The following is a 25,858-nucleotide window of genomic DNA, read 5'->3' as shown; positions in this document are numbered from 1 at the left end:
ACAAAGGTTTTGATAGAGAAGTGAAAGAGCTAATAATCAAGCATGTAAGTCAATATGAAGTTCATGATAAATTAAAAAAAGCAACAACATGAAAGCAGTGCAATATATTTAAACCTGTGAAAATATTCACTTCAAAAAGAAAAAGCGTAAATATTATATAGAACAATAAAAATGGAGAGATTAAATATATAGCATATGAAGCTGATTATATCTTCACCCATTGGCAGTTCAACTCGTGGCACAAGAAATCCGATGGCTTGGCTTGGGAAAGAAAGACCACCTGGCAAACTATTTATAAGAAAAGGGCCGAAAGTACTGGGTCATGTTAGAGAGACGAGGACTGTGGAGACGTACTACATTTTTACAAGTAAAAGAAAGACTTATACATGAAGCATGTGTGGAACTGACAGTACGAGAAATAACACAAGAGTGTGTACCCACGCAACACGTGAGAGGATTATATCCAAACTTATGGTAGTTGAAAATATATGGGTTAATTCTGGTGACATTACCATACAGCTTTACCTGTCCACAGTATACAAAATATGAACATCAAACTTATATAAGAGGAGTACAGGAGAACTTATAAGTATTAATAAATTAACACAGTTTTCCTATATGTTCATACCCTCAATGATATAAACTTATCTTTATTTAGAAGATTTAATAATGTTTAACCATTTATTTTTGTATCTAAAACATGTGGAATAAATCCTAACGAAGGTCACTTATCTGAATGCGAACACATTTTTTTATTGTCTATAAAATAGAATAGATTAATTGCGTTTGCAAAAGTAAATCCCATTTATGGCTCGCTATAAAGTAGACTTTATGATCATTTTATGTACCTTAATTAAATATTAAATATTATGTACACGCGATGCATGAAGCTCTAGTCTGAAACAACTAATGTTATATATATAGATATATTTAGAAATCTATGTATACGATAATTAACCTTTACCTGATAATTTCTGTTTTCGGACTACCTCTTATTTTAGATGCTTTTTTATTGTCTTGAGCATGAGTTAACGTGAACGTTTGCAGCCGATGAGACTATTTTCACTATGCGCGCCAGTTTGCAGCTCGGTTGGTAAAAAGTTCATGCTCGGTCTGAAACATGAGGGTGACTATAGTGCTCAGTTCAATGTGTTCAAGTTCATGAATGTATTGTTGTGTATTTCTTTTGAAGCTGCACTCTCACAGATTTGCCATTTTTTCAACTTTTTTATTTTTTGTCTTGGAAAGGGCAATTTTTGCGGAGATATCTGCAAACCAATGATATAAGAATGCTGACAAAAATCAGACCGTAAATTTTCATATTTCCATTCGAAAATTGATGTTTTATGACTAAAACCGTTACTAACGGTTTAAAACAAATGCATTAAATATCAATATTTGAACTTCATTAAAAAAAATAATCTGCGATCTAAATTTTTGTCAGCAGTCTTATATATTAACTGGTTTTAATGGACTTTCGCTTAAATTGGCTCGTTCCAAGACAAAAAATAAAAAAAATGTCAAAACTTTCACTCTGTGAGAGTTCAGCTTTAACATCGATTTAGTAATGTTTGATCCCTGTGATAGCACCGTTTGTACTTTGTATCTGTGACTAATGATTGCTGTTCTAGACAAGATCTATACTCCATTCTTCATTATACACAAGTAGTATTCCTCTAATTGCTTTGATGGGATATATCTTTGAGGTTGAGTGCTCACAAACGTACCAACTCACTCAATTTAACTAAAGCAGGTAATGCTTATCGGCATGTTTTGTCATATATTCGAAAAATTAATAAAACAAGTAATTGTACTAACTACAAACCATACAGCTTGTTTCAAACCATCATCATGGACGGATCGACAGAGAAATCAGACCGAATGTTAGACAGATCGATCGAATGTCGGACAGACTGACATACACACATACACACACACATACTTACACAGACAGACACACAGACATACATACAGACACACAGGCACGCAGACGGATGGATATGATACTGGATGATGTTTGTTTTGACTGACAAACACGGGATTATCTGGACAAAACAATGTTTTATTTCATACTATAATGTATAGCTACCATATCCCACTGTTGCTGGAATCGATGGCATTTCTTGTCGACATCTTAAGATTACCGTTTAGGCAAAATCTACCTAGACTTTAAATACATATTTTCATCAATTGTTGATCAATCACAAACGTAGAGTTTTCATGAAATGAAACAGAACATTTAAAAAAATATGACACATGACAAGGCATACATTGGTGTCATACATGCGTTCATACATTTCTCATTATAGGAATGATTGTCAAAATCTGCTAATGCTGACAATCATGTAAATGATAAACACATATACATGTTCAATGAAAATTTGTTAGAATTAGTGTATAAATGTAACGGGCTGGTGTTCATTCTAAACGCTTGTTAATGCAAAGAGTACGAGTCCGGAAATTGTAAAACCGGAAACATGTCGTTGTTTAAGTACATTTTGATCTCAAAGTGCAGTTTTATTTAACTAAGTTCTGTATTTGAGACATTGAAGTGTGTTTTTAAGTTTATAAACGGATAAACGAGTTTCTTTTCTCGTTTTCTAATAATTTAATCAATGAAACTAACTGTAATTGATGACTAAAATCAAACGTATTTCTAGAAATCCGACCATTAACGATTGTTTACATGTTCCGTCTGAATTTCGGCCTGTTATGATGGTAATGGTAAAAAGTGCATAAAAATGTTATTCAATTATGGAATGAACTGCGTGTTCGATGTTATTATCGGGGTAGGAACGCAGTTTGGCTGGTTTAAGTGTGTGGAGTCCGAAGTGTTGGTTAGTTTAAAACACGGCTAGACAATGCTAAAATAATATCTTAAAAGTAATTATTTAAAAGTGGAAATGATCCACCCAGTGTATCTGCCGGTGTATATAAAATAGCTGAAACAGGGCTTAGACTTGTTTAATGGATCAAAGGTTAACATATTGCAGTTACAATAAAATCAAATAACGACGACATTCAAGCCAACTTCCAGCACGCAACAGCACAACAAGGGTTTAATAATTTACCTCCGACAAATTAACTACGAGTTATAGTATTCGTTTTCACACAGAACGTGCAGAAAAACTGCATGCATTTAACAATGTCTGAAAGTACAACAAACGGCTTCCGAAAATTCTAACATTGAATCACTAAGAAGACAACGATTGTAAAAAATGTTCGTTACATAATGTTCCAACGTATAAGTTGAAAATTAAACTGCTATACGAACTTTATTTACAGATAAATATTGAAAGGTTATTGAAACACCAATTGGCTATTGTGGTCAACAATAAGTGATGATACATCAACATTCTAGCGACCAGATTTATCTTTCTATGTTCATGATACATAAACGGTAATTCAAAACGGAATCGATTGAAACAACTTTTCCCTACTAGATATAAACGAACTTTGACCTCAATTTCAGTATATAAAATGTCTTTATAATTCGAGCATACCTTCAACGCATTTAATTTATCACGCCGCGTCATGTGTCATTAATCCAGTCATACACCAAACCTAGGTATAGCCTTTCTTAATTTCGTATTGGCGACGTCATGTATGATATAATAACAAATAAACTACTAGTAACCAAATTAGAGAGTAAATGCTGCACACTGTTCTTGCCAATTAGTATAGTTGAACAGCATGGGAAGGTGACTAGGCTTGACTATTGTTCCAATTATATAATGGACACTACAGGCACACACGTAGTATTCTAAAGTCAACCAATGTCATGTTAAAAGACACAAGGTAACTTAATGAGTACCATTCACAATATTTCAGGTCAAGTAGATAACAATCTCAGTAGCCAAGTTCCATGAGCATTTCGTCCCAAAGTAGCCATCTTTACATGTACAATATCCCGTTGTTGTGTCACATTGACCATTGGAACATCCTTCACCGCACTTATGTGAGCATCTCGAACCATAGTAGCCATCTTTACATGTACAATATCCCGTTGTTGTGTCACATCGACCATTGGAACATCCTTCACCGCACTTATATGAGCATCTCGCATTATAGTAGCCATCTTTACATGTACAATATCCCGTTGTTGTGTCACATCGACCATTGGAACATCCTTCACCGCACTTATATGAGCATCTCGCATTATAGTAGCCATCTTTACATGTACAATATCCCGTTGTTGTGTCACATCGACCATTGGAACATCCTTCACCACACTTATATGAGCATCTCGCATTATAGTAGCCATCTTTACATGTACAATATCCCGAAGTTTGGTCACATCGACCATTGGAACATCCTTCACCGCACTTAAATGAGCATCTCGTATTATAGTAGCCATCTTTACATGTACAATATCCCGATGTTTGGTCACATCGACCATTGGAACATCCTTCACTGCAATTATATGAGCATCTCGCATTATAGTAGCCATCTTTACATGTACAATATCCCGAAGTTTGGTCACATTGACCATTGGAACATCCTTCACCGCACTTGCATGAGCATCTCGCATTATAGTAGCCATCTCTACATGTACAATATCCCGTTGTACTGTCACATCGACCATTGGAACATCCTTCACCGCATTTATATGAGCATCTCGCATTATAGTAGCCATCTCTACATGTACAATATCCCGTTGTTGTGTCACATTGACCATTGAGACAGCCTACACTGCACGAAGCTGAGCAACCTAGAGAATGAAACATAATTATGTGCATGTCCGTATACTCCAAATGTACATGGCATAATGGTATAGTGGTTGTGTTTATAACACCATCCTTTAAAATATAACAACCTTACACAAAATTTAATCCTTTATATCCTATTGCAATATAACGATAATAAAAAAAATGAAAGCCCTGTATGATGTAACTAATTAGGATGTGTATGTAATATAGTTATTGTTCAAAAACATGAAAAGACACCCCATTGCTGTATTTTTCAGGTTTGTCTTTTTTTTTGCAATAAGTATAGCATGGTTATAAAGGTATGCTTTTATTCCGAAGTGTACCAAGTGTCATACGGGTACTTTCAAAGTTTATAAACCAAATGTTTTTTTGATATAAATAAAAAATAACATTTCATCGTCATATTCATAAAATATATATCTATCGTATTCGAGTAATACAAACGATCTATAACATGTGGCCCGCAGTGATAGGAACGTTTGCTATAAGAACTTTTTATTTAATTATTGTTTTAAAGTGAAGCGTTTGTCTTTCAATCGCAAATGTGCAGAAAACACAACGCAGTCGAAGAACCATTTTCAACACTGACTGAGCAGAATTAAATACACGTCAGAGTATCCATTGTTTAAGAAAGGTTTTGAATTAAAAATGCTAAGAAAGCCAAACAATACAAACGGAATTGCTGGTCGACTATCTATTCAGATTCTGATTATTTATGAAGTGCAAATTTGTGTTACATTTCAACATCATTGACTAGATAAGCGCACGTATGTTTACATTTTTAACATGTCTCATGCATATGACTTTATTTCCAGTTTTGTAAACGATGAAATAATAAAGTGTGGTAGAGAACATTTTTATCCTATCACTTGCATACAAAAAGGTCCAATAACAAGGTGCCGAATAAACTTTAGTTAATATGGATAGAAGACCAAGTGATGTTTATCTACAGTCCTTCGGCTCACCCGATAAATTCCTCCGCCTTGCCAGATAAACTTCATCGATCCACGGCACTAACCTAGTATTCTCTAAATATGTCACTATCTGTAATCTTTATACTTAAGAAAACATAGTTCTGTTATTCATAGATCGCAAAATTATCATTTTTCTGCGTATGTTATATCTAAAAAAGGCTAAAGCTAAAACAACCTCCAATGCACACATGGTTATATTATATATGATATCTGAATATAATTTTCTACCAATTAAAATTTCATAGAAAAAGCTAGTTAATGACAATATAACAACATATGTACTATTTGGCTCTTACTAATTCTGTAAATGTGCGAACATATTTTATGAAACACATTCTTTATCATTTCATTGACTTTAATACTTTAATAAGTTATACTTATATCAAGAAAACAACAAATGCATTCAAACTCACAACCTGATAATTACTGATGAATTCTGATTCCCTATTCCACTGTGATATACATGATAGAATTAAAATAATGATGTTAAAGATAATACAGACAATAATGACGTGCAAGGTGAGTGTGATGATAATGTCTAGGATGAACATAACGACGAACATTAAGCATCCATAATATGCCCATTGCAGCAGCAGCATTGCATTACGATAAGAATCAACATTGTCCATCGACGTTACTGTTGCGTAAAAATCGGTTTGTTATTTACTACATTATACATGTTGTTTTTATTATTTTCCTTGTCTTAATCTGTTTCTTTCAAACATTCAAATTATACATACAGGTTATAACGTACCGTACGCCAGCAGTAATATAAGAAAAGGAGAAATATCCTTTAATTCCAAAGACATCATTTCACTTCTAAATAAGAATTTTAAAACATAAAGCAGGAAGAAGTGACACATTTTGTTTTCATAAACGGTTTACATGGTCGGCGCTTTTTTATACGAAACCGCAATGTATTTAAGGAAGATTTCAATTGTGTACTGATTATTCATATAACTGATAATAAATAAAAACGCACTTCAACTCATCCCATGTTCAGCACAAGTTGCTTTTTATTTCCGCCATCATTCAAAACCGGACGATATTACTTAATTCATAAACAACTTTGGTACGGCTCATTACAAAATATTATTTTGTTAAGTACTGGTTAGCGACCCCTTTTCGGCCGGAAATGGAGGTTTTTCCTAAGTTACTTTTGTCACAAGATAGCTATTACGATCAAACTTTACACTTAGACAGGTTGGCTCTTTCGACAAAAACTGTGTTTTTTAAAAAAAAAATAGCTAGGGATTCCGAATATCCCCACGTGCAAAGTACCCCTATAATTTCGCCAAAATAAGCACCCTACTGTACCAATTATTCGCCCACCCCATAAATTCGCTGTTCTTACGATGTTTTTCGTATATTTATCTCTAAACTATATCTTCAAACATTTTTATTTTATTTGACAAGTCTAGCGACCGTTTAAAACGACAATTGATCAATAAATATAATATGTTAACTAATACATACTGTTTTTGTATGTTTAAAATGATACACCAACTACTTTGTAAGCCACCTCTGCAGAAAATTTAAAAAGCTACCGGGATTCCTTCTTAAAACATGACCTTCATTGTGTATGTTTATTTATAGACTTCCGAAGAGGGACAACGCATGTCCGTACAAGAATGTAATGATTAATTCAAATTTGAGTTGCTTCCCTTAGACGAAAAATTCGGCGATTACTTCACCGTTTTCAGGTTTTACCATTTGCTTTTTCGAAAATTGAGCGTAAAATACAGCAATTTATGGTATTTGTATAATTTAACACCGGTTTAATACTTTATAATGACAAATCAATAATGTCTTCTGATAGTGCAAGGTATAAAGAAAATTAATAAATCCTTACAGGGCCTCATGCAAATGAGCGCGCGCGCGATGACGTCATCCCCGCGTGCACTTTACAAGGTCAGAAGTGTAAACAATGTTTATTTGGGTCGAATTCCACATACAACTTACATTTGAACGCAAAAAACAGCTGATATCTGTCAAAAATGATGCCGCAATGAAACGCCAGACTGATTTGTGTAAAATATTTCGTTTTGACTGGTTTTGACTGGGTGGGCGAACAAGTGGTACGGGCGAATAATAGGTCGCTAACCAGTATAGCTTTATATACAAGCACTGCCTTGTAAAATGCAATATTTTAAAATAAACATAGTTAACATGTTCTGGCTAATGACAAATGAAGTCATGCAGGTTATAACGTTTAAAGAGAAGAGTAAATATGATACAGGAACATTTACTGTTATTCAAAAAATGATATTGTACAATAGACGATTCATATGTCTTAAATTAGACCGCCGCCATTTTGTTGTCACGTGACCGTCCGCCATTACAGAAGTGAAAGTTCCTGATAGTCTGCAAGAACGCTCACACGCCATTAAATTTTTAAAATTGAGACCAAAAATGACCTCCGAGAAGCAGCTACGTAAGTTGTTTTATTGGAACACTTTTTCTGAATGTAATTGTAATAAATAGTAGACCGTATAGTTGTAACTGGCCTGTAAAAAGACAATTAAATACTGCCGTATTGCCCTAAAAAACAAAATGGCGGACTTTGTTTAAGAAGTTATGTTTATCTTTTTAGAGGATTATTCGTGTAATTAAAGTAAGAATCTTTTTTGGTTTTTAAATAAACATTTATAATATGTTGTATAAAATGCTTTCTTGACTGAAACAAACAATGACAATAGCCGTTAAACTTGCCAGAGTACATGCAATGTTGACCTGTTGACTGCCAAGAGATTTGACAGGTGTGAGAATTTTTTGTAAATAGCCTTGGGCTTTTAACTTATACACTCGGCTGTAATTATAAATACTTCCAACTCTTTTGCAAATAAATGTTATTCCAAAAAGAGGATTTATGTATGCATTACTTATTACAGGGCTGCCACCCGATGACTTGAAGTGGGAAAAGAACAAAAGCAATGCCTGGCCTAAACTGATGTACGAGGATCTTGTTGACTATTTGATACATGCAAAAGCATATGATGGAAAGGCCATGAAATCCTTCAGGTCGTTGTATGGATATAACTATGTACAAAATGGTTGGATGGGTGATATGTGGTCCATTGAATATGAGGGTATGACTTACATAAAGGCCAAAATTTCGCCGAGTCAGCCAGGCGTCGGGCGCAAGGACTACAACTCATGGATTGCGGTTTCTAGTGAAAATACTGTTGAGACTGGCCATTGTACTTGTCCAGCTGGCAATGCCCGATCGTGTAGTCATTTATCAGCAATTATTTATGCAATTACACTGGCATGGGCGAATGGTGTAGGTGGGGAAACGTGTACAGACAAACAGCGGACTTGGGGTAAAGGAGCTGCGCAAGTACTGTCACATGACACCATTTCAGACATGGTGTTTGACCGACCAAGTCCATTTCAGCTACAACCATGTACTGAGAAAACAGCCAACAAGACCAACACGGATACAGATTGTCCACCTCGCACTGAACAGTTTCTGGACCATAGTGACTTACAGGACTTTGTGTCAAATTCCACAGTGGCAAACATTTGGGAGTGCAAAGGTACAATGTTGTACAAAATGCTACATGCACCAGAGGTTAAAAGGGACATGGATGAAGAAATCCCGCACCAAGAACATTGTGAAAATGCCTCGTATCCTATACAAGTTCCTCTGTCATGTGCCAAATGCCAAACATTTTATGATAAATATGTAAACATTAGTTCGGAAAAATTGAAATGTTAGCCAAATCCACAGAAAATCAGAACACCTGTGTCTGGACAGACAGTAGAAAATTGAGATTAACCAGCAGCAAAGTGAATGATTTGCCAAAGACTAAAAGAGCTAATCCTAATAAATTTGTGACTAATCAAATTTATCCTAGGTTTAAGGGATGCTTTGCTACACGTCATGGACAGAACTACGAACCAGTTGCACGAGCCTGGTATGAAAGCGTTTCTGGTCACAAGGTTAGAAAATCTGGGATTGTTGTTTGTTTAACGGAGCCATATATTGCCGCCAGCCCAGATGGTATTATAGATGAAAGAACAATTGTGGAAATAAAATGTCCAACACGCCAGCTAGAAGACCTCATATCATCAGGAAAATATGATGTTCTACTCGAAGATGGTCAGCCGAAATTGAGCCCCAAGGGAAAAAATGGCTATTATTGCCAAGTACAAGTTGCAATGTTTTGCACTGAGTCAACTTTGTGCAAGTTTGTTGTGTGGACAGCTGAAAAGCAGTGTGTTGTGGATGTTCAATACAGTAAAGACTTTATAAAGGGCATTCTTCCTAGAATCCGTGACTTTTACTTTAAGCACCTCCTTGTTAGACTAACAGATGAGTTCCAGGCAAGTCGTCTGAAAATCTCCCCGGAATACAAATCCTTGTGCCGTTAATTCCATACCAAATTTAAGGACTTGAGACTAAAGGAAATTTCCTGGAAGAAGATTATTAAATCTGAATGTCATTTTATGTGTACCTTAAAATGTAATGGAAATTTCTGTGAGAAATGCACACACTTTTGATTTCTTAAGATTGTTATTTATCTGTTAAAACTTAAATATTGTAATTCGTATAATTATATGTAAAAATTATTACTGTGATACATTATTATAATCATCATAAAATTAAAGGAGTAAACTCAGATTATTGTCTTTGAAATCTTTTTCAAACTTTAAAAGGACTCGCTCACTGACTTTAGCTTGACACCATTAAACTAAATTTGAAATCAAAACATAAGATATCTGACCATCAAAAAGTTGAACGAGTCTCTTAAAGGGTTGAAAGCATATGTATATACTTAATACATATCTTAATAGTTCATCAAGGACACTACTTGAAAAGCTTATTGTACAGTACTAAATGGATATACCCAATACTTCTCCAATATACAATTGGCATTTGCATCACCAACTACTAGTCTTGTTTTTTGCCACTGTGGGCTTATACAGAAAAGAGATAACAGACAATATATTTTCTTCTTTTTATGTGCCATATTTAATATGAAATTCATTTAAGACATGCATAGTGTGATTAATGAATGAAATAGCAAAAACAACCATTAGGCTTTTGAATTTAAGATCCAAACCATTGGACACTTACCAAGAGGTAGTATACATTTCATTTGCATACAGTATGCAATAAACAACATACTGTATACAATAAACAATAAATTGTATACAATAAACAACATTAAAGGCTTTGAAATTAATTAAACTACATGTATACACAGATCTTTGTTTATGTCTAGTCAACAACATCATCCCTTATTAATGAATCTCTCATGTTGCACAAAGCTGCAACTACACGAACAGTTTTATCTGCATTATGTAATGTTTTTATACTGTATTTAGTGTTCAACAGTCTAAAAGACTTCATTCGCATGATAGCGCGTTCAACATGAATTCTTTCAGCCGCAATCCTTCTAGAGTCAATGGTCTCCTGTTCGGATAGCTGCGACCGACCCTTCATAAATGCAGGAATATTCAGTTTGACTCGACGGCTACACAAATCCTCACCTATTGTGAAACCACGATCAGCCATTACTTCATCCCCAGGCAGCAAATAGTCCAAAAATCCACAATTTTTGGTGATGAAATTGTCACTTGCCCGTCCACCATACAATGGTGAGATGTACATTATAAATCCATTTGGAGCTATCGCAATCAAAAATTTGGCAGTGTTATTACTTTTATATGTACTCCAAGTCTGAGCCCTTGCTTTTAATGAAAATGGTCTTTGAATAAAACTTTCAGAACAGTCTATTATGCAGGTTGTCTTTGGAAATGATGTTTTGAAGGAATTTGGTAATGTTCTTCGAATAGTGTCTCTGGGCAACCATACCACACAATGTGACAGATGTTGGGACATTACATTGATCCATGACTTAAAAACATTGCTCATGAGTTGGTGAGACACACCAAAACGTCTGCCGATATCTTCGAATGTGAGTGCAAGCCTTAATCTTAACAGCACTGAGAGGATTTGGTTTGGAACACTCATTCTGTATGGGAAACCTTTTCCATAAGTTGACAATGTTGAAATTAATGTCATGAACACTGAAAGGCTCAATCCTGTGTAAAAACGAGAGTCCGTGTCTGTTTGTATGTTTTCAAAACCAAATTCCGCAGAAGAATGCTGAGTAGATACCGTCTTTGTTTTAAGAGAATACCAGTAAGTGTGGTCATGGGCCACCAAATCAATAGTCTGTGTACTGCTGACTACTAGCTTAGGCTTATTGGCATTATGGCAGTGTTGTGGGTATTTCTGACAACAGATGCTTAAACATTGCTGACAGTCCGTAAAGGCTTCATCAGCATCAGTGATTGGGGTAGCTGTCAACATTTCGTCAGGAGGACAGCTCACTTTTGGACTTGGTCGTTTTACAGGAGTTGATAATGGATCAGGTTGTGGCTGTGACTGTCTTGGACTTGAATTTTCATAAGATTCTAAACGGAGTCTCTTCAAAGGTCTACGTCCAGGTGTCTTTGGCGTCACTGGTCGATATCCCATTTCCAACACGGGGATTGGGTTTTGCTTTGTAGGGCGGCCATCTATAAAGTGCTTCGAACAAACCTGAAAATATAGATTTATTTACACCTTAACAATTAATGAAAAATGTTTTAACATCATTTCTTGATTTAATGTTGCCGACAATAAGTTTGGTGCTTTTCCATTTTTAAGGGTGGCTGTTCACCATAGTGGTTTATATGGTACTGTATACATAATACATAATATAAAAATCTGACATAGTAACTCCATTTTTTCCAAAATTTAGCATTACTCACCACTGACTTGGTAGGAGGGTCAAAGCCTTTCCTGTTGATGGATTTCAACCACTGGAGGCGATTTTCTCCCGATGCCGGTATGCAGTGGAATTTGAACGGTACAAGACATGGACAGTCTTTGCCATTTACATCATTATGAAACTGGCAGGGGGAATTTTCCCAGTCGTAAAGTTTCTTCTGGTTATCGCTACAATTAACCACAACACACTGCCTTACACCACCTCGTTTATATGGCATAATTGTCCGATATTTTATCGATTCGAGATATTTTGACAGTTTATTGGTTTTTCACTTCCGTAATGGCGGACAAGTAAATTGAAGAGTATTTGACAGGGGAGATAATTCGTACTGTACTATTAAATAGAATCGTCTATAACAAGTAGGCTTGATAATGTTTGATACGAACAACGACTGACGTTAGTAAAACCGTGTTTTTACCTGCCATAACAGGCGTTTGTGATTTTGTTTTGAATGTGTTTGATTCTAAGACGGCAATATAAAACAACCTCGTACATAAATTGCCAACAACATAACATGTCAGGACAGGAAATGTATTCACTAATTTGTGCGTTTGCGAGCGCTTTGTGCGCCTTTTCTGACATTGTTTAATCGATGGACGTAGTTACAAAAATAAAAAGCAGGACATATCTTCCTTGATAAAATAGAAAAGGAAACGCTAAAAATAACATCGGAAATTTAAGACGTTACGCATAAATAATGTCTGCCTTTAAATATTTGACTGAAAAAACAACATTTGCAAATTATCAATAACGTTATGGTTGTTTCCGTTTTGTTAATACTAAGTTATTGTACTATGATGGTTGTAAACATCTTCTTATCTATTGTTCAAGCATAGTATAAAACAAACTGGGGGTTTAAACCTCACAATTGTCACAACATTTAACACTAATTACAAAATTAAAATTAAAAGCCTCATCAGCATCAAATTGAATACAATACAATAAAAAATAAAGCTAAAGTAACAAACTGATAAAGTAATATCAATAACTCATTTATTGAATTACATTGGCAACTGCGTGATGGTGGTATTGAGCGAAATATTGAAAAATGTGAAAGCATTAAATGCAATTTGAATAATGGTTCTCAGTCTAAATATTATTGTGGAAAACATCTTGACCATTTTTACCAACAACCAATAGACTGTGTGAAAACAATAAGAATGATAAGAAATGTATACGTAATTCTGTATCAACCCTCGTATGCTTTATAACGATCATTACAAGCTAATGCGATCTTATGATACGGTTCCATTTCCATTTCTTCAGTTACACACGTCGTTCGATAGTTTTTACAGAAAAAATTGTGCTAAAAAAATTGAACTATTTTCTTATTTCTAATACCTTGCAAATATTGATATTTGGAGAACAGCGTCCATAACGTGTCTTTGTTTGCGAAAAGATACATTGCACGTGCGATATAACTCTTCTGCAAGCAATTCAAAACCATTTTTTTTACTGCAGAATAAGGTTTTGTCTTGATTTACTCCTGGTGGTATAGTTCGGTCATTCCTAATAATTATATCTTTCTATGTCATGACTGTTTTTAATTTGTGTATAGCAATACCAAAATCATCCCCGTTCTGCCAGCACGTTGTACAACAAGTTATGCCTTTTCAAAGAAAAAATGGGAGTATTGAAAGCATACATTGCTTTTAGATAAACTGTTGTTAAATTAAGATGTTCAATGTGCACGATGAAGGGATTACATACGGTAAATCTACATTTAAAGTAAACATGTGATATTTGCACGAAACAAGTTCATTACGACATAATAGAGAAGGAAGCTTTAAAGCGTAAACTAAGCTGGCTTCTGTTACCTGTTGCGGTCCACAACTCAATTTGATAACTTCCGTGTTGTGCGATTAGCCCCAAATATTTAAACCTATACATGACTAATTTCAAGTTTCATTTTCGGCTTCATATCACTTACTTTAGATGCAGACATAAAAAACACAGCGTTCAAGTTTTATTGCACTAATTTATGATAAACAATTATATTAGAAAACATCATTCGATTTAGGATGATTGCTTGCTCTCCATTGTTGCACAATATTTTTTATATTCAAATGTTGACTGGGGTAATCTATTCTTTGACTTATTATTGGTATTAGAAATGACAAGGACTATCCTACAAAATACCTATGATGATATGCTGAACAAAAATGAAAAGAAAAATATAGTATTCAAAATTTAAAAAATTAGAAAGGCAACCGACAGTGTAGCAGTATGAAAGCCCGAGTTAGGGATGAAAATGTAATGAAGTTCTCAATGGTTTTCTTTCCTCATTTTGATCTAAATAGAAAAGATGATAGTACTGCCACACACGGGGCTCTTATAGATAAATTACAATGATCACTCATCTTTCATGTTAAAACTATGTGAGTGTGTGTTTTAGATGTGATGCGAAAAAAGTATTGGTTTGTACCTTGAAGACGTCAGCTATTTACACAAACAAAATGCAAATATTTTAAAATTTATAACCCACTCTATTGAAGTATCTAACACCACACGCATAATTCAGAAAGTTCAGGTAAAACACGATTAATTCAGACACAACCAAACCCATCTAAAAATCGAGTCGCAGTAGCACAAGCATGATACATAAACTATGTGATTTTACCGGCGGGTGGGGGTGCTAAGGATTCTCAATGCAATTAAATATGATTTCTTCAGCCATATTTTGGTTACGTCTAAATGTTAAAGTTCCCCATTTCTTGTTTATATTGAATAAGTCTTCCTGTTATGTCCCCAATCACAAAATTGATCGAAATGACAAACTACAAACAGGAGCATGTTTTCAAAACGCCCAGGAACATGATAAGTCTCGTCCCGAATGACAAAACCCGCACTCACAGCACTATTAGCCCTTTGAAGTTCGTATTGTTATTGCAAAATGCTCGAAGTAAATGATATAATTAAAAAAGCACGGTTATTCATTGCTAACATAATACTTCAAACAAATGATAAATAAGTGGAAAAGATACACTAAATGTATCTACCGGTGTATGTTAAAGTAGCTGAGACAAGTCTAAAACTAATACTATGAAAAAAACAACTAAACTATGAATCAAATATTAAAACTTTTAACAGAATGATAAAACAATCCTGGCGACGTTCATGTCAAATTCCAGCACACAACAGCACAAAACGGCCCTCATCACTCTTTGGTTGCTTCATTTACTTCCGACCAATTTGCAACGATTAACAGTGTTCGTTTACCTTTGCCTATAGGACTTACAGCAACCTTTATATGCATTTATGAATGTCAGAAGTTACAGCATACGGTGCTCAATACTTCGAACATTGAATCACTAAGAAAACAAGAATTGGTCAACTTGAACTGCATAAATACAAACAATGGACTGGACAAAGTGACAAAGATTTTGTAACACATGTCTCCAACGTATTATATTGAATAATCAACTGTTATACGAACCAGATATTTAAAGACAAAAAATGAAATACCAACTGGCTATTGTGGTCACCGTTTATTGCCAATAATGATACATTTTGTTAAGATGCATGCAATCAGTTTTATCTTTATTATTTCATGTTATTGCAAATAGAGACTGTTACATGAGTGGTCATTCAATACGAAATTGATGTAAAATAAACTTTTCTATAATTGATAAAGCGAGCGTTGACTTCAATTTAAGAAAACAAATAAGTAGAAGTTGCACGCTGTTCTGGACGATAAGTATAACAACAAGCACCCGGCTTGTGAATGCGACTAGACGAGACTATTGTTCCAATCAATTCATTGAGAATACAGGTACAAGTCCAGTAGTCTTAATTCAACCAATTTTAGTTTGAAGACACAATGAATACATCTCGTATCGCACAACGCATGCTCAGTAGAATATATTTAACAAATGACATGTTTAAAGACATAATGAATACATCTCGTATCTCACAACGCATGCTCAGTAGCATATATTCAACAAATGACATGTTTAAAGACACAATGAATACATCTCGTATCTCACAACGCATGCTTAGTAGCATATATTCAACAAATGACATGTTTAAAGACACAATGAATACATCTCGTATCTCACGACGCATGCTCAGTAGCATATATTCAACAAATGACATGTTTAAAGACACAATGAATATATCTCGTATCTCACAACGCATGCTCAGTAGCATATATTCAACAAATGACATGTTTAAAGACACAATGAATACATCTCGTATCTCACGACGCATGCTCAGTAGCATATATTCAACAAATGACATGTTTAAAGACACAATGAATACATCTCGTATCTCACAACGCATGCTCAGTAGCATATATTCAACAAATGACATGTTTAAAGACATAATGAATACATCTCGTATCTCACAACGCATGCTCAGTAGCATATATTTAACAAATGACATGTTTAAAGACACAATGAATACATCTCGTATCTCACGACGCAAGCTTAGTAGCAAATATTCAACAAATGACATGTTTAAAGACACAATGAATACATCTCTTATCGCACGGAGCAAGCTCAGTAGCATATATTCAAACAATGTCATGTTTAAAGACACAATGAATATATCTCGTATCGCACAACGCATGCTCAGTAGCATTTATTCCACAAATGACATGTTTAAATACACAATGAATACAGCTCGTATTGCACGATGCAAACTCAGTAGCATATATTTAACAAATGACATGTTTAGAGACACAATGAATACATCTCGCATCGCACGACGCATGCTTAGTAGCATATATTCAACAAATGACATGTTTAAAGACACAATGAATATATTTCGTATCGCACAACGCATGCTCAGTAGCATATATTCAACAAATGACATGTTTAAAGACATAATGAATACATCTCTTATCGCACGACGCAAGCTCAGTAGCATATATTCAAACAATGGCATGTTTAAAGACACAATGAATATATCTCGTATCGCACAACGCATGCTCAGTAGCATTTATTCCACAAATGACATGTTTAAAGACACAATGAATATATCTCGTATCGCACAACGCATGCTCAGTAGCATATATTCAACAAATGACATGTTTAAAGACACAATGAATATATTTCGTATCGCACAACGCATGCTCAGTAGCATATATTCAACAAATGACATGTTTAGAGACACAATGAATATATCTCGTATCGCACAACGCATGCTCAGTAGCATTTATTCCACAAATGACATGTTTAAATACACAATGAATACAGCTCGTATTGCACGATGCAAACTCAGTAGCATATATTCAACAAATGACATGTTTTGAGACACAATGAATACATCTCGCATCGCACGACGCATGCTTAGTAGCATATATTCAACAAATGACATGTTTAAAGACACAATGAATACATATCGTATATCACGACGCAAGCTCAGTAGCATTTATTCAAACAATGACATGTTTAAAGACACAATGAATACATCTCGCATCGCACGACGCATGCTTAGTAGCATATATTCAACAAATGACATGTTTAAAGACACAATGAATACATATCGTATATCATGACGCAAGCTCAGTAGCATTTATTCAAACAATGACATGTTTAAAGACACAATGAATACATATCGTATATCACGACGCAAGCTCAGTAGCATTTATTCAAACAATGACATGTTTAAAGACACAATGAATACATATCGTATATCACGACGCAAGCTCAGTAGCATTTATTCAAACAATGACATGTTTAAAGACACAATGAATACATTTCGTATCTCACAACGCATGCTTAGTAGCGTATATTCAAACAATGACATGTTTAAAGACATAATGAATACATCTCGTATCTCACGATGCAAACTCAGTAGCATATATTCAACAAATGACATGTTTAGAGACACAATGAATACATCTCGTATCGCACAACGCATGCTCAGTAGCGTATATTCAAACAATGACATGTTTAAAGACATAATGAATACATCTCGTATCTCACGATGCAAGCTCAGTAAATTTATTCAAACAATGGTATGTTTAAAGACACAATGAATACATCTCGTATCGCACGGAGCAAGCTCAGTAGCGTATATTCAACAAATGGCATGTTTAAAGACACAATGAATACATCTCGTATCTCACGACGCAAGCTCAGTAGCATATATTTAACAAATGACATGTTTAAAGACACAATGAATACATCTCGTATCGCACGGAGCGAGCTCAGTAGCATATATTTCAAACAATGGCATGTTTTAAGGCACAATGATGTTTATTGAGTGTAATTCCCATTACATTTCGAATGCTTAAATTCGATTTATTGTTTATCTTAAACTCTGTTTTCGTTAAGTTAACAATTAATTAGTCTATTTTTTAAAATTATTTTAAATTACTTCGGCTTTATCAGGATTCTTTTCTCCATTAACGGCTTTTATCGTGTAAGTAACAAGATTGTATGTCTTGCCTATGATATTGATTGAATAAATAATGGGTGTCACGATACGAAAATTAAAGTTCAAAAGCCCTTGTATCAATTAAATACTGCCGATTGGTATAGAATTGCGGTGTATAATAGCGGCTCATCCATTAGAGTATAAATGAAAACGTGCAATGAAGTCGTAATGCAAAACGTTGAAATATTAAAAAGCATATGAAATGCGATGACGTCATCGAATGAGATTCCTTCCACACCTTTTTTCAACCGAATTCTACTGCCTATCAGTCAGGTCTATGTAAAGTGAGTTTGCGTCGATTACTTTTAATTTCATATATGAAAATTAGACTGTAAGATGCAATGGATAACCATTCAAATGATCTGAATAGTGCTAAAACATCTTGAATTATTATTACGTTGAATCTTTGCGCTACTGATCTTAATTAAAAAGGAAATGTGAGAGTGAGAGCAAACTATCTCTAGCGTTTTGTCTACAGTTAGGTCATTTAACCTGCTATTACTTCTTATTCCGTGCAATTATTAATCGTTTATGTCTCATGAAAGTCGGCTAAAATGAACTTTTTGTAATCATTCAATTACTAAATTCATTAATATTCCATTGCGTGAACGATATAAAAGATAAAACAATACATTACATGGCTTAATGTCTTTCAAAACAAAATAAGGAATAAAATACTATGTTTAGCGATTGGCGCTTCCTAAGCATAGACCGTACATTCTTCCGAAAAATGATGACGAAAATAGTACATTGGGATTAAAACTTTAATCTTCCCTGCGTTGATACTTGTTTCTTGCAGTAGATTATAGTAGTCCTGAATAGCATTTACCTTGTGGATGGGGTACTCTTTAAATATTCATATATTTCAAGACGCATGTTTAATAGCGACAGATGCAATTACTTAAATAGATATAAGTCATCTTTATAATAAATTGATTAACTGGTTTAGGTTTACCAAACAATTCAAGCAACATATATCAGAATTACTTCTTTTCAGTACGTCAACGCAGGTCTTTAAATTTAACATAATGCAAATGTATCAATTCAAAATGTTATTTTAATATTTTCTGTTAAATATTTGTTCCAAATTGTCATAGTGTTGGCTATTCCTCCTGGTTCAATGTCTTATAAAATAGTCTTTTCCAATAACAATAAAAAGAAAACAAAGCCATGTTTAGAAACTTTGAAAGTCTTTCTGGATATCTAGTACGTATCAAGCATAGCTTTATTAACGAAGGTTTGGATGTTGCTCTAAACAACTCATTTAAAGTATGTTTACTGTGCAAAAATAAAGTGGAAGTAAAGACTGTTATGACAATTATTTCCTAACAAGTCGCTGTAATGGATAAGTTAAAGTGTATTATAAGACTGTAGAAATGATTGGCTATCACATTTCATTGGTACATTACACCGTACATCCCATACTTTATTGCATAAAACAATACACTGTTTATAGTATAAAAAACAATACATAGATTCGAACTTGATTTGTTAGATATAAAAAAAAATATTAAAGATTTTTTTTTCAAAATTAAACACATTAAAGTGTCAAATTTGTTTATTGATGGCCAATGGAATATTCTCAATCAATAGAGAATGAGAATCGGCCAAGTTCTCAGTGAAGGGCAACGAGAGTTGTAGATTTTTTTAAAGTTAGGATTCTAGTTAGGATTTTTCCATTCTTGGAAGCCAAACTGGGTTACAGTCAATATTTTGTTCCTTTTATGTCATTAAGTCAGCCTATTTAACAATATTTTATATCATTTGTTTGAAATAATATCTCAGAAAAAATGTTTTATTCAATAAGGCCACAACAAATTGGTCATTTGTTCTACGGATTTTGCCAAAAACAAGTAGGAGCAAGCGAGCGAAAAAACAACAACTTTTTTTTAAATTTAAGGCAATTCAGAGGCGAGCGCAAAGCGAAAAATTAAAAAATATATATATATATTTTTTTTTTCTTACCAAATTTATCATACAATTATGTCAAAAAATGCTTTTTAATTGCAAACATAGGTTCTCAGTTCGAAAGGAAAAGGTTTTGATTGTATCACATCTGTCTCAATATTTAACAAATGGCAATAATTATATACAGTGCTTAACATTTAACAATTTAAACGTGGATATATTGTAAAGACAACATTCCTCATAGTAACGCGCAATTATTCGAAGACCAAGTAGAAAACTATTGTATTCATTCCGTAACTTAAAATCACAAAAAAAACATTTTAAACTAGTAAAAGTAATTCATCTTTTGAGCATTTCCAAATATTTGGTCAGGTCTAAATTTGAACCTCTTGAAGCACATGATAAAATTGCAGTGACTTTGACATTGCAGAAGATCGAAAATGTAAATAACACAGAGAACATTTCTAAAAAAAGACACTGTGGATTAAATTGAGGGACAACATAATTGAAGAAGAATCAAACAAATCTGCAAATGTGGCACCGGTCATTATATTAGAGCAGGTGGTGGAATAAAGATGTTTCGCTTTCAAGACCTCGCCTTTACCATGGACCTATGGTTTATAGGTCCGTGCCTTGAAAAAGAATATGACGGCCTTCATAGCTTCAATGCCCGTAAGAAACAGGCCACTTTAATAACAGGCTACTTTACTACAAATCGATCAAAGAAAACATGTGGATAAGAACAAAGAATTGCGAAAATTAAAACAGTCATTTTATTTTCTTATTTTACTGATGTTATTTTTATACTGTACATGTATGTGTAATGCACTAGTCAAATGTAACCGCGGCCCCCAAGGTCCGGGGAATAGCGGGGACTTTGACTTTCGGTCCAGCCGACCCCGGGTAAATCCACCACATTCACCCGGCACTGCGAGGCCACCTGAAAGGTAAAAACACGGCCCATTTTCCCGGCTATCCCCGGTATACACCCAGACCTGGGAGGGTGGCGGGCGTGGTTACAATTGACTGGTGTATCAATACTGACTGTTTCTAAAACATTTATATGTCCTACTATTTTTATCTGGTCATAACAATTATGAGTATATGAAATCTGAGAAATGCATTTAAGAATTTAAAAAATAACTCACAAAAACATGTTCAATTGTTGTAAGTCGTGTGTCCGTGTATTTCATTATAAGTTTTGCACTCAAAATCCGATTTAGTTATTATTTAACACTAAATTTTGAGTACAAAACAATTAATTACTTCAAACACACATAAATAATTAATGCCTTCGACGCTGGGAAACTGTTGTTGTTTATAATCCATTGACTATGACACTGATTTTCATTTAAAACGTGTATTTTACATTACGAAAACTGAAAGTAGCCTGAAAATTTATACCGGAAATAAATAACAACCGTGTATTCAAATATATAACAAATATATATTTAATAGCACCTTAAAACATTTAAATATACTTTGTGAACACTGTTATCCCGTAAACATTTAAATGAAGACATATTTTAAAACGATGTCAAAGTTTGAAAATAATTCATATGTTAACACACACTGTATCTATTCTCGAGCAAAAATACATTTAATTTTTAAAAGACAACCAGTTGATAAACATAACTGTCGGATGCCAAATAAAGTGATCTGTGTAAGGTTTCTACTTCCGATCAGATTCTTAATATGTTGTTGTTTGTTTTTGCTAGTTATTTTAACATTTTGGGGAAATTTCGACTCCGCCAGTCCCTGTTAATACTTATCATCTAGGAGCGGTCGTTTATCTAATTAGGGGAAATGTAGACGCCGCCAGTACAAAACATCTTGCAAAAGACTTTTTTCTATGTTTTTGACGTTTTTATTCAAACAATGACATGTTTAAAGACACAATGAATACATCTCGCATCGCACGACGCATGCTTAGTAGCATATATTCAACAAATGACATGTTTAAAGACACAATGAATACATATCGTATATCATGACGCAAGCTCAGTAGCATTTATTCAAACAATGACATGTTTAAAGACACAATGAATACATATCGTATATCACGACGCAAGCTCAGTAGCATTTATTCAAACAATGACATGTTTAAAGACACAATGAATACATATCGTATATCACGACGCAAGCTCAGTAGCATTTATTCAAACAATGACATGTTTAAAGACACAATGAATACATTTCGTATCTCACAACGCATGCTTAGTAGCGTATATTCAAACAATGACATGTTTAAAGACATAATGAATACATCTCGTATCTCACGATGCAAACTCAGTAGCATATATTCAACAAATGACATGTTTAGAGACACAATGAATACATCTCGTATCGCACAACGCATGCTCAGTAGCGTATATTCAAACAATGACATGTTTAAAGACATAATGAATACATCTCGTATCTCACGATGCAAGCTCAGTAAATTTATTCAAACAATGGTATGTTTAAAGACACAATGAATACATCTCGTATCGCACGGAGCAAGCTCAGTAGCGTATATTCAACAAATGGCATGTTTAAAGACACAATGAATACATCTCGTATCTCACGACGCAAGCTCAGTAGCATATATTTAACAAATGACATGTTTAAAGACACAATGAATACATCTCGTATCGCACGGAGCGAGCTCAGTAGCATATATTTCAAACAATGGCATGTTTTAAGGCACAATGATGTTTATTGAGTGTAATTCCCATTACATTTCGAATGCTTAAATTCGATTTATTGTTTATCTTAAACTCTGTTTTCGTTAAGTTAACAATTAATTAGTCTATTTTTTAAAATTATTTTAAATTACTTCGGCTTTATCAGGATTCTTTTCTCCATTAACGGCTTTTATCGTGTAAGTAACAAGATTGTATGTCTTGCCTATGATATTGATTGAATAAATAATGGGTGTCACGATACGAAAATTAAAGTTCAAAAGCCCTTGTATCAATTAAATACTGCCGATTGGTATAGAATTGCGGTGTATAATAGCGGCTCATCCATTAGAGTATAAATGAAAACGTGCAATGAAGTCGTAATGCAAAACGTTGAAATATTAAAAAGCATATGAAATGCGATGACGTCATCGAATGAGATTCCTTCCACACCTTTTTTCAACCGAATTCTACTGCCTATCAGTCAGGTCTATGTAAAGTGAGTTTGCGTCGATTACTTTTAATTTCATATATGAAAATTAGACTGTAGGATGCAATGGATAACCATTCAAATGATCTGAATAGTGCTAAAACATCTTGAATTATTATTACGTTGAATCTTTGCGCTACTGATCTTAATTAAAAAGGAAATGTGAGAGTGAGAGCAAACTATCTCTAGCGTTTTGTCTACAGTTAGGTCATTTAACCTGCTATTACTTCTTATTCCGTGCAATTATTAATCGTTTATGTCTCATGAAAGTCGGCTAAAATGAACTTTTTGTAATCATTCAATTACTAAATTCATTAATATTCCATTGCGTGAACGATATAAAAGATAAAACAATACATTACATGGCTTAATGTCTTTCAAAACAAAATAAGGAATAAAATACTATGTTTAGCGATTGGCGCTTCCTAAGCATAGACCGTACATTCTTCCGAAAAATGATGACGAAAATAGTACATTGGGATTAAAACTTTAATCTTCCCTGCGTTGATACTTGTTTCTTGCAGTAGATTATAGTAGTCCTGAATAGCATTTACCTTGTGGATGGGGTACTCTTTAAATATTCATATATTTCAAGACGCATGTTTAATAGCGACAGATGCAATTACTTAAATAGATATAAGTCATCTTTATAATAAATTGATTAACTGGTTTAGGTTTACCAAACAATTCAAGCAACATATATCAGAATTACTTCTTTTCAGTACGTCAACGCAGGTCTTTAAATTTAACATAATGCAAATGTATCAATTCAAAATGTTATTTTAATATTTTCTGTTAAATATTTGTTCCAAATTGTCATAGTGTTGGCTATTCCTCCTGGTTCAATGTCTTATAAAATAGTCTTTTCCAATAACAATAAAAAGAAAACAAAGCCATGTTTAGAAACTTTGAAAGTCTTTCTGGATATCTAGTACGTATCAAGCATAGCTTTATTAACGAAGGTTTGGATGTTGCTCTAAACAACTCATTTAAAGTATGTTTACTGTGCAAAAATAAAGTGGAAGTAAAGACTGTTATGACAATTATTTCCTAACAAGTCGCTGTAATGGATAAGTTAAAGTGTATTATAAGACTGTAGAAATGATTGGCTATCACATTTCATTGGTACATTACACCGTACATCCCATACTTTATTGCATAAAACAATACACTGTTTATAGTATAAAAAACAATACATAGATTCGAACTTGATTTGTTAGATATAAAAAAAAATATTAAAGATTTTTTTTTCAAAATTAAACACATTAAAGTGTCAAATTTGTTTATTGATGGCCAATGGAATATTCTCAATCAATAGAGAATGAGAATCGGCCAAGTTCTCAGTGAAGGGCAACGAGAGTTGTAGATTTTTTTAAAGTTAGGATTCTAGTTAGGATTTTTCCATTCTTGGAAGCCAAACTGGGTTACAGTCAATATTTTGTTCCTTTTATGTCATTAAGTCAGCCTATTTAACAATATTTTATATCATTTGTTTGAAATAATATCTCAGAAAAAATGTTTTATTCAATAAGGCCACAACAAATTGGTCATTTGTTCTACGGATTTTGCCAAAAACAAGTAGGAGCAAGCGAGCGAAAAAACAACAACTTTTTTTTAAATTTAAGGCAATTCAGAGGCGAGCGCAAAGCGAAAAATTAAAAAATATATATATATATTTTTTTTTTCTTACCAAATTTATCATACAATTATGTCAAAAAATGCTTTTTAATTGCAAACATAGGTTCTCAGTTCGAAAGGAAAAGGTTTTGATTGTATCACATCTGTCTCAATATTTAACAAATGGCAATAATTATATACAGTGCTTAACAATTAACAATTTAAACGTGGATATATTGTAAAGACAACATTCCTCATAGTAACGCGCAATTATTCGAAGACCAAGTAGAAAACTATTGTATTCATTCCGTAACTTAAAATCACA

General features: G+C 33.8%; 3 protein-coding genes across 3 annotated transcripts; 1 reads left to right on the top strand and 2 right to left on the bottom strand.

The window, feature by feature from the left end:
- Window positions 1-2,948: 2,948 nt before the first annotated feature.
- On the bottom strand, window positions 2,949-6,620 carry LOC128219713 (scavenger receptor class F member 1-like). Its single transcript, XM_052927644.1, has 2 exons — window positions 6,438-6,620; window positions 2,949-4,711 (listed from the first exon to the last, which is right to left on the bottom strand). Exons 1-2 carry the CDS (start codon window positions 6,544-6,546, stop codon window positions 3,828-3,830), a joined length of 993 nt encoding a protein of 330 aa, XP_052783604.1. The 5' UTR covers window positions 6,547-6,620; the 3' UTR covers window positions 2,949-3,827.
- A 1,475-nt stretch (window positions 6,621-8,095) lies between these two features.
- LOC128220191 (uncharacterized) lies at window positions 8,096-10,060 on the top strand. The gene is made up of 3 exons (XM_052928473.1): window positions 8,096-8,117; window positions 8,575-9,313; window positions 9,544-10,060. The coding sequence occupies exons 1-3, from the start codon at window positions 8,096-8,098 to the stop codon at window positions 10,058-10,060; spliced, it is 1,278 nt and encodes a 425-aa protein (XP_052784433.1).
- An 850-nt stretch (window positions 10,061-10,910) lies between these two features.
- On the bottom strand, window positions 10,911-12,688 carry LOC128220189 (uncharacterized). Its single transcript, XM_052928470.1, has 2 exons — window positions 12,452-12,688; window positions 10,911-12,239 (listed from the first exon to the last, which is right to left on the bottom strand). The coding sequence occupies exons 1-2, from the start codon at window positions 12,686-12,688 to the stop codon at window positions 10,911-10,913; spliced, it is 1,566 nt and encodes a 521-aa protein (XP_052784430.1).
- Window positions 12,689-25,858: the final 13,170 nt, after the last annotated feature.

The sequence above is a fragment of the Mya arenaria genome, chromosome 15, assembly GCF_026914265.1.
Source record: "Mya arenaria isolate MELC-2E11 chromosome 15, ASM2691426v1".
Classification (NCBI taxonomy): Eukaryota; Metazoa; Mollusca; class Bivalvia; order Myida; family Myidae; genus Mya; species Mya arenaria.
The sequence above is the reverse complement of the archived record's forward strand: the minus strand, read 5'-3'. Positions and strand labels throughout refer to the sequence as shown.

Bases quoted from the DNA above. Each gene is read 5' to 3' on its own strand.
- LOC128219713 (XM_052927644.1), bottom strand. From the start codon at position 6,546: ATGTGTCACTTCTTCCTGCTTTATGTTTTAAAATTCTTATTTAGAAGT. The intron at 4,712-6,437 runs GTACGTTATAAC...TTCATTCTCTAG, and splicing joins TATATTACTGCTGGCGTACG to GTTGCTCAGCTTCGTGCAGT.
- LOC128220191 (XM_052928473.1), top strand. From the start codon at position 8,096: ATGACCTCCGAGAAGCAGCTAC. The intron at 8,118-8,574 runs GTAAGTTGTTTT...TACTTATTACAG, and splicing joins GACCTCCGAGAAGCAGCTAC to GGCTGCCACCCGATGACTTG. The intron at 9,314-9,543 runs GTATCCTATACA...AATTTATCCTAG, and splicing joins GAACATTGTGAAAATGCCTC to GTTTAAGGGATGCTTTGCTA.
- LOC128220189 (XM_052928470.1), bottom strand. From the start codon at position 12,688: ATGCCATATAAACGAGGTGGTGTAAGGCAGTGTGTTGTGGTTAATTGT. The intron at 12,240-12,451 runs GTGAGTAATGCT...CTATATTTTCAG, and splicing joins ACCCTCCTACCAAGTCAGTG to GTTTGTTCGAAGCACTTTAT.